We start from the raw sequence: 15,073 nt of genomic DNA, 5'->3' as shown, positions 1-15,073 counted from the left end.
GAAGTTAAATTAAACCTTACTTCAGTTTTGTTTTTCTTTTGCCTTAAAGCTCTTGGAGTTTAAAAGGTGGGTAAGGGATGAATGGGCAGATATGTTAATTTATGATATTATTTATCACTTGTCTTTATTTATTATAATTTTAAAATACTGTTTGGTACTTAGAGCATTTTAGTTGGATCTCTTGCTTAACAGATGATCTGATAAAATGTCAACTAATTAATCTATGTTGAAATAATGTTGTCTTTAAAATTCTTGGGAGATGGTATGGAGGTTCTGTTATCTTGCATAAAAGACTTCATTTTGATTTTATTTTAGGAATTAGTATCTGATACCAATCAACATGTCAAATCAGCTCTAGCTTCTGTAATTATGGGATTGTCTACCATTTTGGGCAAAGAAAATACAATTGAACATCTTCTACCTCTTTTTTTAGCTCAGTTAAAGGATGAGGTAAGTCTGGCTATAAATTTTCTTGCTTCTGATAGTCATTAATAGGATGTGATTTTGGCATTGGGTTTCACGAAAATAGGAACCAAACTATGGATTTTTTTTGTTGTTGTTGTTGTGGTTCTAGGAATTGCACCCACGGCCTTGTGCATGTGAAACTATGGAAACTTTTTATAAATTTTTTTTTTTTCAGTACTAGAGATTGAACTCAGGGGCACATCAAGATACACCTCAGGTCCTTTTTATTTTTTATTTTGAGACAGTCTTGCTAAGTTTCCCAGTGGTTTTTTTTTTTTTTTTTTTAAATATTTGTTTAGTAGTTGATGGAACTTTATTTATCTATTTATATGTGGTGCTGAGAATCGAACCCAGTGCCTCACACATGTGAGGCAAGTGCTTTACCATTGAGTTATAGCCCCAGTCCCCCAGTCTAGTTTTGAACTTGGCTATCCTCCTATCTTAGTCTCCTGAGTAGCTGGGAGTATAGGTGTACATCATAGAGCCTGGCTATATAACTTATTTTAAAGCTGTTGGGATCTGGGGTTACAGATTATTCAGGAAATGGGGACAGGGATCTCTTAAAATGGGTTTCTTTAAGTTAATATATCTTTGATTTAAAATGTTTTATTTAATTTTACAGTATCAGAAATTATAACGATAACTAACATTTATTAAGTAATTAATATGTGCCAGGTATGATCCTGTTTTATTACATGTAATCCTCACAGTATTATGAGATTATTATAATCTTTTTTTTAAAAAAGAGAGAGAGAGAGAGAGAATTTTTTAATATATATTTTTTAGTTTTTGGCAGACACATCTTTGTTTGTATGTGGTGCTGAGGATTGAACCTGGGCTGCACGCATGCTAGGCGAGTGCACTACCGCTTGAGCCACATCCCCAGCCCTATTATAATCTTAATAATATTCCTATTTTATAGAGGAAACTGAGGGCCAGAGATCTTAAAATAACTTGCCTCAGGTTTTTCAGCAATGGCAGATCTGAGATTTGAATATATTTAATTTAATTCTAGAACCTGTATTCTTTATCATTTTATGGATTTTTCATAGAAAGTTCTGGTTCAGATCAGTTGCATTTATGTGTCTTGAATTATTTGTGACTCAGTATTTAGTATTTCTTTTCAGTCTATCCCCCACACTCCTCATGATATTGGGGATGAAGCCAATCGCCTTATTCATGGTAGGCAAGTGCTTTGCTACTGAGCTACAACCCTACCCCTATACATTTTTTTTATTTGATTCAGTACTTTATAGTTTTAAAATTTGCTTTAGTAGTTTTTACATTATGACAGTAGAACTTAAGACAGAAGACTTAATGTTTATATGTGGTTTTTGGGGACTTATGTATTTATATAGTGTCCTGAAGTTCGTTTGAATATCATCTCCAATTTGGATTGTGTAAATGAAGTGATTGGAATCCGTCAGCTCTCTCAGTCTCTCCTTCCTGCCATAGTGGAACTGGCTGAAGATGCCAAGTGGCGGGTCCGGTTGGCCATCATTGAGTATATGCCACTGCTGGCAGGCCAGCTGGTGAGTATATGTGCTTCATGAACCAGATGGTAGCATTAAATAATAGAGATTAACTATGGCAAGTAGAAGGCCCTAAAGGCCTATCTGATTCTGTTCATTTAGATGCATGAGAGTGTAATCTGGTTCTTGTTGCTTATAGGATATTCTTTTGTTTTCATTATTGTATTAGCTTCTAATAAAAAGGGTATTATAGAAACACATTTCACCTTGCTGCTATCTAAAAGCAAAGCTATAGAAGGATATAATAAATTTCTTGGTGTATATACAAATTTTGTCATATTTAATACCTGTATGACATAAGGACTAATGAACAGAAAAGGGAAATGTGATTTCAGGATAAGTCAGCTTAACTTTTTGTTCAAGGCAGCTTCCCTGTTTGTCTATATACCAAGAAAAATACCCCTAAGAACCACTTTTCTGTTCTGATTAAGGGAGCTAAGGAATCACCACCACATAGAAAAGTTTGTAATGCTAGTTATTTTGACCAAAGCCTATATTATCATATTATCTCTTTTTGTTTGAATTTCATGATTAGTTTTAATCTGATATTACTGTAATCAAAATGTCAAAGCTGGACTTTATAGCCATATTGCTTTTTTTCTTCTTCAGTAGGTGCTCTAGACAATTCTAAGTTTGATATACTCTTACTTGTGTTGGTAGCATTTATTACAGTGTATTATAACTATTAAAATCTAGTTGAGGAGAAAATGATCTATTTTAGGGAAGGGGCTCTGTTTGGTGCTTCATTTTTAGTGGCTGCTGTAGTTCTTGTAATTCATTAGGCTCTTAACATTTGTCGACTGTTGAATAAATAAGCTTGGGAAAACTCATGATATATGTCCCTGTTCTGCTGACATTAGACCAGTTTATACTTCCCCAGTCCTATTTCCATTATTTTCAGATCCCAATGTATGGGGTTTATTCTTTTCTTAGACCACTGAATTTGTATTGCTGATTTTGGTACATGTAGTATATGAACATGCATGTTGTTTTATAAAATTTGAAGTGTCCCTCTTCTGATTGGATGACAAAGATATCAGCATATCTTTTTTAAAAAATTTGTTCTAATTAGTTATACATGGCAGTAGAATGCAAATTTTGACACATCATATATAAATGGAGTACAACTTCTCACTGTTCTAGTTGTACATGATGTAGAATCACACTGGTCCTGTAATCATATATGTACATAGGGTAATGTCTGATTCATCCTATTATCCTTCCTACTCCCATTTCCCCTCCTCTCCCTTCACTCCTCTCTGTCTTATCCAAAGTACCTCAATTCTTCCGTAGTCCCCACCCCCTTATTGAATTAGCATCCACATATCAGAGAAAACATTTGGCTTTTGTTTTGGGGGATTGGCTTATTTTGCTTAGCACAATATTCTCCAGCTCCATCCATTTACCTGCAAATGCCATAATTGCATTCTTATTTAAGGCTGAGTAATATTCCATTGGGTATATATACCACATTTTCTGTATCCATTTATCTGTTGAAGGGCATCTAGGTTGGTTCCATAGTTTGGCTATTGTGAATTGAGCTGCTATAAAACATTGATGTGGCTATGTTACTGTAGTAATCAGCATATCTTTTTAAAAATTTTTTTGGCTGGGCACGGTGGCACATGCCACCCAGTGGCTCAGGAGACTGAGGCAGGGGGATAGCAGTTCAGAGAGCCAGCCTCAGCAAAAGTGAGGTGCTAAACAACTCAGTGAGACCCTGTCTCTAAATAAAATACAAAATAGGACTGGGGATGTGGCTCAGTGGTTGAATGCCCCTGAGTTCAATACCTGGTACCCATATTAAAAAAAAAAAAAATATTTTGGTACTGGGGATTGAACCCAGGGGTGCTTTGCCACTGAGTTCCATCCTCAGTCCTTTTTATTTTGTTGAGAGAGGGTCCTGCTAAGTTGCTTAGGGTCTCCCTAAATTGCTGAGGTTGGCCTCAAATTTGCAATCCTCCTGCCTTAGCAGGAGTTGCTGGAATTACAGGTATGTGGCACTGTGCCCAGCACATATCAGCATATCTGATAGGGTGAGATACTTCTGTCACCCTTTTCCACTATTACTTCCAAATGCTGAGGGGCGTTTTCTGTTCTTTGCTGGTGACTGTCATGGATCATTCTCCAGGGTGGAAAGCAGCTAATGGGTTTGCTGAAAACTGAAGGAAGGAGGTTGAATTTTAGTGCCATTTCTTTAAACCCCTGCTTCCCCTAGACCTGCAGTCTCTAAGGGCTGCTAACTGTACAGAACAGTATAGAAGTAAGACTAATGATGCCTGTCTGGCAGAGTGACATACGTCAGTCAGTCATGGATGTTTTGTTTAACAATTTCAATCTTTTGTTATTATGTATATTGTCCTTAATTTTTCTTTTTGTGTAAAGATTTTTAAAAATCATTTAGTCAATTCATAAAATTCTCTCAAGACTGTATACATAGTCTGGCTTATAGACCATAGTGAGTAAATATAAAGTTAAAGCACAAATACCAGGAAATAAAAGTTAATTAAATTAAGTTAAGACTGAAGGAAAATCCTCTACCTGAAATTAAAAATTTCCTCACTCTTCTAGTTGTACACGATGAAGAACTTTTGAGAACTTTTATGGTAATCTTAGTGTCTGCCAGAATCAATCACCGTTTCCAGAACTTTTAAATTATATCTCTTTATTTAAAATATTTCATCACTGGTCAGGAATTTCATTCCTAGAATTTTCATTTAGGAATTTCAAAAAACCAAAAGTCTAAACATGTAGACCTCAGAAGGTAATCACCAGTAAAGTACCTATTATAGTGCTTACCCATGTGGTATGAAGCCAGGGCAAGAGGTCTGTGTAAATCAGCTCCTAAAGCTTTTCCCCAGCCTGTATTGAGGTGGCCCCATTAATAAGAGGAGCAGGGATGGGAAAGCCAGCATGGTTCTACTTGCGACTTCACGCTGGAGCCTTCTATTCTTGTTCCTGCTTTATTCTCTCTCCAGTACTTTCTCCCATCATCCCAGAAATAGTCTCTTTAATTGAGGATAGCCAATTCCTAGAATTGGTTGTATTAACCAAAAAGGGAAGATAAGTAAGAGTTATATTGACAGATATTTTCCTGGGTAATTTATTTTTTACAAATGAATTTTGCTTCATAGACTATCTACATTGCATTCTTCCTACTGTTCTCTAGTATAGTGTCTGCCCTCTGAATACTCTCTTCTCTCCTGTTTAGCAAGCCTGTACCATCTCATTTATGCTTCTCTTATAATTTTTATCCAGTAAAATAGATTTATAGTTAGTAAATTCCATGGTTTTCTTTTTATGGTGGTTTCATGAATTCAATTTATTGGAAAACAAGTTTTGTTTTTGTTTTTTAAATCATTCAGGTAATCTTTATAATAGAACATCTTAATTTCTAAACTTCAGAGATGTGTGTTAATGGAATCTTCTGTATCCATAGGGTGTGGAATTTTTTGATGAGAAGCTGAATTCTTTATGTATGGCCTGGCTTGTGGATCATGGTGAGTAGACAAGTTAAAAACATTATTATGGTAATTCTAGGATTTTTGCATATATCCCATTCATGTTCACATACTTTGCTTTAGAAAGGAATCCTGCTCTGACCAAGAATTTTGTCTTAACAATGTAGTGGTGAAGAAAGTCTTTGATTAAATTCCTTTTAGCTTTCTCAGAATACAAATGTGACATTTTTACTTTATTATTTTTTTTTTTCTATCTTACCTTTATTTTTTCCATTAAACAGTTTCTTTGCCCTATTTTTTTTTTCCCCCTTTTGTACTAGGGATTGAACCCAAAGGCATTTAACCACTGAGCCAGATCCCTATCTCTTTTTATTTTTTTATTATGAGACAGGGTCTCATCTCAAACTCATAATTCTTCTGCCTCGGCCTCCCAAGCCACAAGGATTACAGGTGTGTGTCACTGTGCCTGGCTCTTTGCTGTATTTCTTACTCATCTGATTGTGTCATCTTCAGACTCTTGTGTATATACTTATTCCTTTCTTATCCTAGGGTCTTCTGCTTGCCATGCTGCCATTCAGCAACTATAGGTTAGACAGGGATTGAAATCAGATGGAAGACCTGGGTGGGAAGAAATGACTACTTGATTTTTCTGAGGTAACATATAGAGAAGGAGATACATGATAAGACGCTATAGTACAGAATTCTTAGGACTGGGAGACATTACCTGTTCCCTGGGATAGAGAGAGCTTGGATTTCTCTTTGGGGTGAAAGGAAGGTTTCCTGTTTGCTCTCTGGCTGATACTGCTATGATGCTAAGAGAGGGAGAGCTCAGAGCAAGTTAGACAAAATAGAGGAATGAGTAGCTGACTTTTGGTGAGGTCTCAAGTAGATGTATATGTACATATCTTCTTGTCTGCTAGGTAGCAGTGGGTAGCAGATATAATCTGTGTGCCACCTAGGTTCCAGATCCAAATTTGGCCACTTTGTTGTAGCTTTAAACCTGATTCGGTGAATGCTGTTGAGTGCTTATGTGACATTGTCTTGTGAGCTTTGGTTCTGTATTTTGGTGGACATTATAAGCATTCTGTATCAGTTATGCAGTGTTCTATATGTGCTTTATCTGTGTATTGAGTTTATCTGTGAGTGCTGTGTATTTATTTGGGAGGAATGAGGATACCGCAGGTAGCTGGTTTTGTTAAGAGCATATTTGTATCATATGGGAGATCATATGGCTAAAAGTTATGAAAAAAAAAAAAAGGAAGGGTGTTAAAAATATGTGACAATCTGTAAGGGCACATACACACACACACACACACACACACACATATATGTATATAGATGATGAATACTTTTTTCTCTAAAGTTTTCTTTAGATGGCCTGTTTTTTTCTTTTAAAATAAAACTTAAATTTTGCAAATTATAGGAAAGTAATTCCTGTTTTCTTTAAAACTTTAAAGTGTTTATATTATTTCTGATAAATATTTTTTTATTAGTGGGAATGGTGTGTCCCAGCCGATCATTCTATACTTCCTTTGAAAGCTGGCATTCTAGATTAAGACAGTTTTTAAAGTATTCCTTGAGGAATCAATTTTTTTTTTTTTTTTTTTTTGTACTAGGGATTGAACCCAGAGGCACTTAACCACTGATCCAGATCCTCAGCCCTTTTTCACATTTATTTAGAGACAGGGTCTCTCTAAGTTGCTTAGGGAGCTTGCTAAGTTGCTGGCTTTGGACTTACCATCCTCTGCCTCAGCCTCCTGAGCCACTGGGATTATAGGTGTGTGCTAGTACGTTTGGCAAGAATCAGATTTTTTGACACATATTCTATGTAGGCTTGTACCTGTGTATAATTCAGCTTTTCTTTCTCATTTTGGGTTTTTTTTTTTTTTTTTTCCAATTTGGGAGCTGGAGAGACCCTTGTTTATTTTCCTGTAGCAGAATACCAAAGTGGGGACGTAGGCATTCTTTGAACCAGTGATATGGCCATTCTGAAAATGTTCTGTGAGTTACTGGTAATCACAAGAGTTTTCTGTTCTTTTGCTTTTGCATTTCATTTTAGAATTTTTAGTGTGTTTTATAACTTGAAGAAAAACTTTGCTTTTGCATTTTAGATAAGTATTATGTAGTGATCACTGATCATCTAGATTTTTAAAAACATTTTTCCTGGTTATTAAATTATTAAAAGAATATTGTGGAAAATCCAGAGAACTTTAAGAAAAAAAAGTGTGATTAAGCAATGTTCCTATGGTTAAGTGGTCACTATTGATCAGAGGGAGGGATTTATAAGGAAAATTATATTTTTTATAGGAGAAAGGAAAAAAGAATCAATGTTGGTGAGCATAGATTGAATTAGACATATGAAGAAACGTTACTGATCAACTGTACCTTAAGGGGAAAGAGAGCAAGAAAGAGCAGACAAGGGGAGAAAACAGAATTATAGAATGGTTTGCATTCTTCTGTCAACAAAATCAAGAAAAAATAAGAACATAGTAGAACATAAGAACTGGCCAAGTAGAGTTGAATGCAGTTAAGGCCTTAGTCAGGGCTGAGTATTTGTGTGCTTGGTTTCTGGTTACTCTGGCAGTGTGATCCCTTCCTATGGTAATGGCATTGTGATGAGAAAAATCTCAAAATACATTAAAAAACAGGAATTAGAGGAGAAGTAGATGTTCTAGTTAGCTCCACCTTAGAGGAAAGGGCATAGGAGGGGTTTGGGCTTAAAAGACTGGATATTACCGAAAGAATATCTTTTGTGTAAAAAGGTTGACTTGAGCTTGCTCCTATGTACTTCTGAATGTTCTTGATAAATTGCTTCTCCCAGAGTCTTTGGTCAGTTTAAGCATTGGTAAGAAATTGTATAGTGATTTGTATATTCTGTCTTGCTTGTTTCAACATCATTGCCTAGAAGGATCTATAGACTTTGGAAAAGTTCCATATTCTTCTCTGGAGGCCTGTATAAATTATCTGTGCTCAGGGCTGTGGCTTGGTTAGCCATTCATATCTTACCTTGAAGATTGGGCCTGGAGACAGAAAGAGAATAAGGAATCACTACCTACTACTCTTGATTTGTTATCTAAACTCAAATTTTGAGTCTTAGCAGACCTGTGAAATGAAGTGACACAGAGGTTTATCTTTGTTTGTGGCTGCATATACCAACTAATTGTGAGAAGGTAGTATCTCAGACCTAGATGATCTAGATTTATGATTATGTGTTCAATAAATGATTTTATAGGTGGTCATTAGATTTTAAAGTAGGCATATATATATATTTTTTTTTTTAAAGAGAGAGTGAGAGAGGAGAGAGAGAGAATTTTTTAATATTTATTTTTTAGTTATCGGCGGATACAACATGTTTGTTTTGTATGTGGTGCTGAGGATCGAACCCGGGCCGCACGCATGCCAGGCGAGCACGCTACCACTTGAGCCACATCCCCAGCCCTTAAAGTAGGCATATTTATCAGAAGATATTTGACTTCTTGTCTGACCTTAAACCTTTTTATTGGAAAAGAAGCAAGTTGATCTTAAATTTTTATTTGCTCTTGTATAGATGACCACAGTGACCTCTCCAGTTTTCTACTTGATGTCCTTGTACTCTCAGCTTTTCTTGCCACTCTGGATAATCTTGCTAAAATACTACATTGGTCATCTGGTTTATCAAGAGTAAATTTAGCTTTCAGAAGTTCTGGGCCCATTCTTAACTGTCTAAACTCAGACTCAGAGATTGGGGGTTTTTTTCCTTTGTGCCTTGGGTACTTCCCCCGCCCTCCCTTTTCTGGAATTCTACTGCTCTTCTGTTTACACAAATCCTCCCTGATCTTCACTGCCCCAGTATAGTGCCTCTCTCTTTTCCTCAAGCTGTCTCAGACTTCCCTGTTCACTCCTCTCTAAACCCTATAGTCCTTACAGTCTTTACTACACAGTACCATACTTCACTGAAATCAGTCTCATGCTTTGTGATTTCTTGGATTGCCTTAGCTTTCCTTTCTCTGATAAGAGTATGTGATCTTTGACCTGATGTATTCTTTTTTTTTTGGTGGTGTTGGGGATTGAACCCAGGGCCTTGTGCACACGAGGCAGGCACTCTACCAACTAAGCTACATCCCCAGCCTTCTGATGTATTCTTTCTGTAGCTCATAGCTCCTTGTAGACACTTGTATTTGTTAATTAATTGATGATGCATCTCATGAGTTTCTGGCTTCCCTTTTCCTTGAATATATACATTTTGAAACTGTAATAGCAAATCAGTATGACTTGTGGCCCAAAGTGCTTATCATTGTGGTATGAGTATATTTGGGGTATTGTTTGTAGAGAGGTTTTGGTTTTGGCTCATGTTTGATGTTGATGTAAGTAAATAAGGTTATTAAAAAAAAAGAAAGTAAGGACTGACAATTTGTTTGCAGTATATGCCATTCGAGAAGCTGCTACCAACAACCTCATGAAATTAGTTCAGAAGTTTGGTACAGAGTGGGCCCAAAATACCATCGTTCCTAAAGTGTTAGTAATGGCGAATGATCCTAATTACTTGCATAGAATGACCACTTTATTCTGCATTAATGTAAGTATTATGTAGCTATTACTAATCAACTCAGGCATGAAAGCAATTATTCACAAGTATATTTCTGAATTCTGATATGTACTGTCTTCTATTTGGAATATGTTTTTTACCGTGATTAAATTTGGACAGTTAGAAAATGAGAGAAAATGTTGACTTTAAAATTGATGTTAAAATTTATAGTAGTTTTTTAATAGTTGCAACTTAGTTGTAAATTCTGGTCTAGTTCTCTGATTCTTTGAATGCTACCTTGTGTTCCTCATTTAGATGCTGAAACTAGAAGTATTTTTTTGTTGGTCACTTTCTTATTAAATATTAATTTGTTTCACTAGATTTTTTTTAAGTGTTTTAAGTATGCCATTTATTTATTTTTCTAGGCACTGTCTGAAGCATGTGGTCAGGAAATAACCACTAAGCAAATGCTGCCCATTGTATTAAAAATGGCAGGAGATCAAGTAGCAAATGTTCGTTTCAATGTGGCCAAATCGCTACAAAAAATTGGACCAATTCTTGATACCAAGTAAGATTTTAGTGCTATTCTTGTTTTAAACGTACATTTTAACTTTTACCTAGTAGGTAATAATAGCTGAAATTAAATTATTTTCACTTTACTTAGGATATGAGTTTGTTTAAAGAAAATAATTAACCATTTGAGGATGTCTACTCTGACTTTTGTATTTAAGCTTAGTATATGTGTAGATCATTGTCCAAAGCTAATTTTGCTGAGAACTTCTTTAGATATTATTTAGTGTATTTGTCAAGTTTATAAGTGTTTTAAAATAGTTTTTGTTTTAGCCAGGCACAGTGGCACATACTGGAGAGAGTGAGGCAAGAAGGCAAGTTTGAGGCCAGCCTAGGCAACTTAGCAAGACCCCGTTTATGGGGGGTGTGGGGGGAAGGACTAGAGATGTAGCTCAGTGGTAGACTTCCTGGGTCAATTCCCAGTACCACCAAAAAAAAAAAAAAAAAAAAAAAAAAAATTTAGACTTCAGAGGAAAAAAAATTACTGTGGAGCATATGCATAATAAAGGATTTCTCTGGCCCACTAGACTGCCTTTCACAGATAATACTTTTAAATTTTAGTGCTTTGCAGGGAGAAGTTAAGCCAGTATTACAGAAGTTAGGTCAGGATGAAGACATGGATGTCAAATATTTTGCACAGGAAGCTATAAGTGGTATGTATTTTATTTTCTGCCTTGAAGCTTACACTTTTATTAATGAGGGATTAATTTCTATTGTGTGAGGGGTGGAAAGTGGGAAGGGTAATAAGCATGTTGGCAAAGAGGGAGGGTGCTGAGCTCCTGGAATGCTGGGGCCCTTCTTTGGTTAGAAACTTCTTGGCCTGCCACTCTCTCCTAAGTGAGCAATCCATTTTTCCAGTTCCACATCTAGGATTTGGTAGGATTATGATTCTTATTGGCAAGAATAGTTTTAGTTTGGACTTTTATTTAGTCTTTAAAGTTTAACTCCTGATTAGACTGTAAGAGTAAAGAAACTGACCATAGTGGGATGTTAGTTTCATGCATTGGGATCATTGTTGCATGCTTAACCTTCATATAGGTAGATTGTTCATGAACTTTCTGTACCACTAACCTGATTTTGTTTGGAATTTTCCAGTTCTTGCATTGGCATAATGAGGAACAGGAGGGAAAAGCCTTTACTAAATTCTTATCACAGATTTCTAGTCAATGTGTCCTTAAACTGGGTGGAGAAAAAAATGGAAAACCTTCAAGATCTCATCCAAGCAAATGGCAGCAACTTCGAAGAAATCAAATTTCAGTGACTTCTTTCTAAAGATGAATGGGATTGTTTTTTCACTCATCTCTTTGTTGAGATAATTATTTAAGCCATTCTTATTGACCAATTCCTGATACTCTATATCTCATGTTGATTCAGGCCCCAGCCACTTTAAATATTCTGGAAAAAGGCTGGATGGGTTTGGATTCAGACATGAAGTGGAGTGATTCTTTTAGTGTTTACATATATGTGTATACCCTCCACCTTTCTAAGTTAAATGTACATGATTTAGAATAATTTACAAACTCTCTATTGGGAGATAGATTGAAATTTGAATGTAGTAAAAGCCATATTTTCCTAGATTATGATGGTCTGCATCAATGTCTTACATGAAAGGGGAATGTGGAGTCTCAGGGTTAATGTATTTGGTTGTTTTGATTTTTATTTCCTTGATTTTGACTGTAATCATGTCATTTAGAAACCTAGTGTGGATGTATCTTGCTGCTAACGTGATGTTGAAACTTAACAATTTCAACAGCTCACCACTGTGACTGCCTTGAAAGATTTTTCTCTTCTTTCCTGAGAAACTAACTTTAGTGCCTCCTAATAAGCAGTAGTTCTACTGTTTGATTTTAAGATTACAGTTTTGTCTTTCAAATTAGTGTAGGAACCACTACTATGATACTGTGTGGATTTTCCTGCTCTTTACCTGGTTCTGCTTCCAGCAGTATTAGCATCCCATTCTTTGTCTATAGTAGCTTTCCAAACTGAAGTTTCTTTGCTAATTTTTTTGGTGTAGGTGATGCTAGAATCTTTTTGAAATGTTTGTTTTTCTACTTTCACAGTAAAGCCTTATTAATTCATTCTAGAGTTGAAGATAATGGGTTAAGCTGAAGTATTTGCTGAACAAATTCATAGTATAGAAGGAAACCTGTTAGAACTACTTAAACAGTTTTAAAGCTCTCTTTAGAAAACACCCATTTACCAATTGACATGCCAGTTACCAATCAGTCATTCTTTTCAGTTATATCACATACCTTCCATACGATCTCTGATAGGTCACACACAGATAAATTCAATATACTTTTTGTCCTTGAAATATATACATTTATGTTTCATGGAGAATTTAAATATTTTTCTAGTAAATTTATTTACATTTTTCACCTAATCAAACTTACTTTGTCTCTAATAAGTTTTAGTTACTGAGGTTTTACTGTAACTTATTTTTCTCTGAGTGCATCTTGCTGTAGTAGTTTGGTATTTCTAGTTTTGCTTTTTGAATTGTTGATTTCATTCACAAGCTCTTTTAAATCTTGTGAGCCTGTTCTGTTTTGTGAAGACCCAAGAACTATAAAATTTTGTACTTTATAACTATTACATGAAACCAATTTTGACTGAATATTTTCAAATTATCTTACCTTAGGAAAACAGAACAGAATTTATATCAGAAATTATCTGTCTGCATTTTATACTGCCAAGTGACCTTGTAACAAGATTCCATTTTATGTGTTCTTGTGTCATGGATTAAATATTTTCCTAAGCAAAAATCTTTTTCTGCATTCACATTTTAATATTGTAAACTGTTACGTTATAAACATTTTAATTTTAGTGTCATGGATCTTATTTGTTTTATTACCTACAGGTTATGTTCCTCTTTATTTAATTCCACATATGAGAGACTCTTATCTTGATTCTTGAAACAAATTTGCACTGAAACCATTCTCTGCTTTACTCTTTGGTTGGAAATGCCATTGTTTTGGGGTAGACTTTTAAAATGACCTTGTGGCTCCCTCTGGAGAGCCCTGGGCATAATCTTTCTGCTCTACACCGTGAGTTCTTACTTTCTGAAATGTGGGCCATGGAGCAAAACAGAGTCTCTCTTTTTAGGTGGTCCCTTAGGGACTTCATTGTTTCTTTTTGACTTAAACAATAGGAAATCCGTTTGAATTTAAAAGAATTTATTCTTTAGAATAATTGTTCTTTGGCCAGTAACTTGGCCATTTTCTCCACGGATTAACTTTTTTTTTTTCAATGTTGACCAGATTGGTCTTAAACTCCTGGACTCAAGGGATTCTTCCTTCTCAGCCTCCCAAGTGCTGGAACTACAGGTGTGTTCCATTGCACCCAGACAGGATTAGTTTTCCCATCTTGATTTCACTGGAATGTAAAGTCTAGGAGCTCTATGAGGGCAGGGTTTTTGTCTGTTTTGTCTTCTGTTATCACCAGTGACTGGATCAGTGCTCAATAAAAATGTGTTCAATGAATGAATTTATAAAGTCTCCTCTGTGTTGCATGCGTGGAACAAAGTCATCAAAGGTACTTGACGACCGTCTCATTTTCCCACTGACAAAATCTAAGGTTTTCTACTCTTAGGAAACAAGCTTTATGTGGCCCTTTTCCAGTTCCACAGCTTAGGCAGTAGTTACTTTTGGATTTGACTGATTGCCTTAAACATACATTGCTGTTGCTTTTCATCCTAGGCAGTTTATATTGTTTGGTTTTCCAGGAAAGGAAAGCCAAGACATACACACATACACTGATGCCAATAAAAATGTCTCATCAATAATGGAGAAACACCTTGGTATTTCTATAATTTGTGTGGGTTTTACCCCTCATGGGCTTAAGAGATCAGATCTTGTTTCTCTGTGCTGCCAAAAAGATAGGAATATGAAGATGCATCTTGTTTCAAAAGAGTAAACAGATTAATGTGTGTTTTTGAATGAGGCTTTGATGAAATAAAGGGCAGACTTTAGCTCACAGAAATACCATCACTTGAGTACTGTAACACAGGACTGTGGTGGTAGTGCTGGGGTCTTTGTTGGACAACTGTCTGGATCAGCAGAGACAACAGCTTTTGAGCTGCCTTGTGCAAGCATTCAGGGTGCTTGCATAGACCTCCAGGGGAAATAGACATGTCATCCCTGGTCCAAGGTTACACTGTCTCAGGGCTTTCTTGTTGCAGTGTTTATCCACTGTTGTTACTGAGCTGAAAGTCTGGTACTTTCCTATAAAAATTACATTGTTTCCATTCTCCCAGGGATGGCTGGGTAGGGTGGCCAAACCAGTTGGGTGCTTGTCCTTTCCTCTCACCTTTTCCTGAAATTCCTCAGACATTTTGCTTTTTCTTGGTACTTAACCTTAAAACCTAGATATAGCATGGTGAAGGAGACTGAGTGTTCTTAATTTAGCAGATGAAGTGATAGCCTTCCTTTCATCCATCCAGTTCTTTGCTCCTCTCTCCTATTCTCTCACACGTCTCCAGTCCTTTTCTGTACCTAGAATAGTCTTCCAATTCCCTGTGTGCCTCCACAGGGCTGCTGTTTCCA

General features: G+C 36.0%; 1 protein-coding gene across 5 annotated transcripts in view; it reads left to right on the top strand.

The window, feature by feature from the left end:
* Positions 1-15,073, top strand: part of Ppp2r1b (protein phosphatase 2 scaffold subunit Abeta) — a 33,806-nt gene that overhangs the window by 8,394 nt on the left and 10,339 nt on the right. For 4 of the 5 annotated variants that reach the window (XM_071616693.1, XM_071616694.1, XM_071616692.1 and 1 more), the window contains 6 exons: positions 316-450; positions 1,824-1,997; positions 5,437-5,497; positions 9,859-10,013; positions 10,388-10,530; positions 11,094-11,185. In XM_071616693.1, coding sequence (XP_071472794.1) covers positions 316-450; positions 1,824-1,997; positions 5,437-5,497; positions 9,859-10,013; positions 10,388-10,530; positions 11,094-11,185 — 760 coding nt within the window. Of the gene's footprint in view, positions 1-315; positions 451-1,823; positions 1,998-5,436; positions 5,498-9,858; positions 10,014-10,387; positions 10,531-11,093; positions 11,186-11,627; positions 14,016-15,073 lie in introns of those variants that run through there. The other variant, XM_071616695.1, reaches the window with a different exon arrangement.

This window comes from Marmota flaviventris, chromosome 9 (genome assembly GCF_047511675.1).
Source record: "Marmota flaviventris isolate mMarFla1 chromosome 9, mMarFla1.hap1, whole genome shotgun sequence".
NCBI lineage: Eukaryota > Metazoa > Chordata > Mammalia > Rodentia > Sciuridae > Marmota > Marmota flaviventris.
Note: the sequence above shows the minus strand (reverse complement) of the source record. Positions and strands in the feature narration are given on the sequence as shown.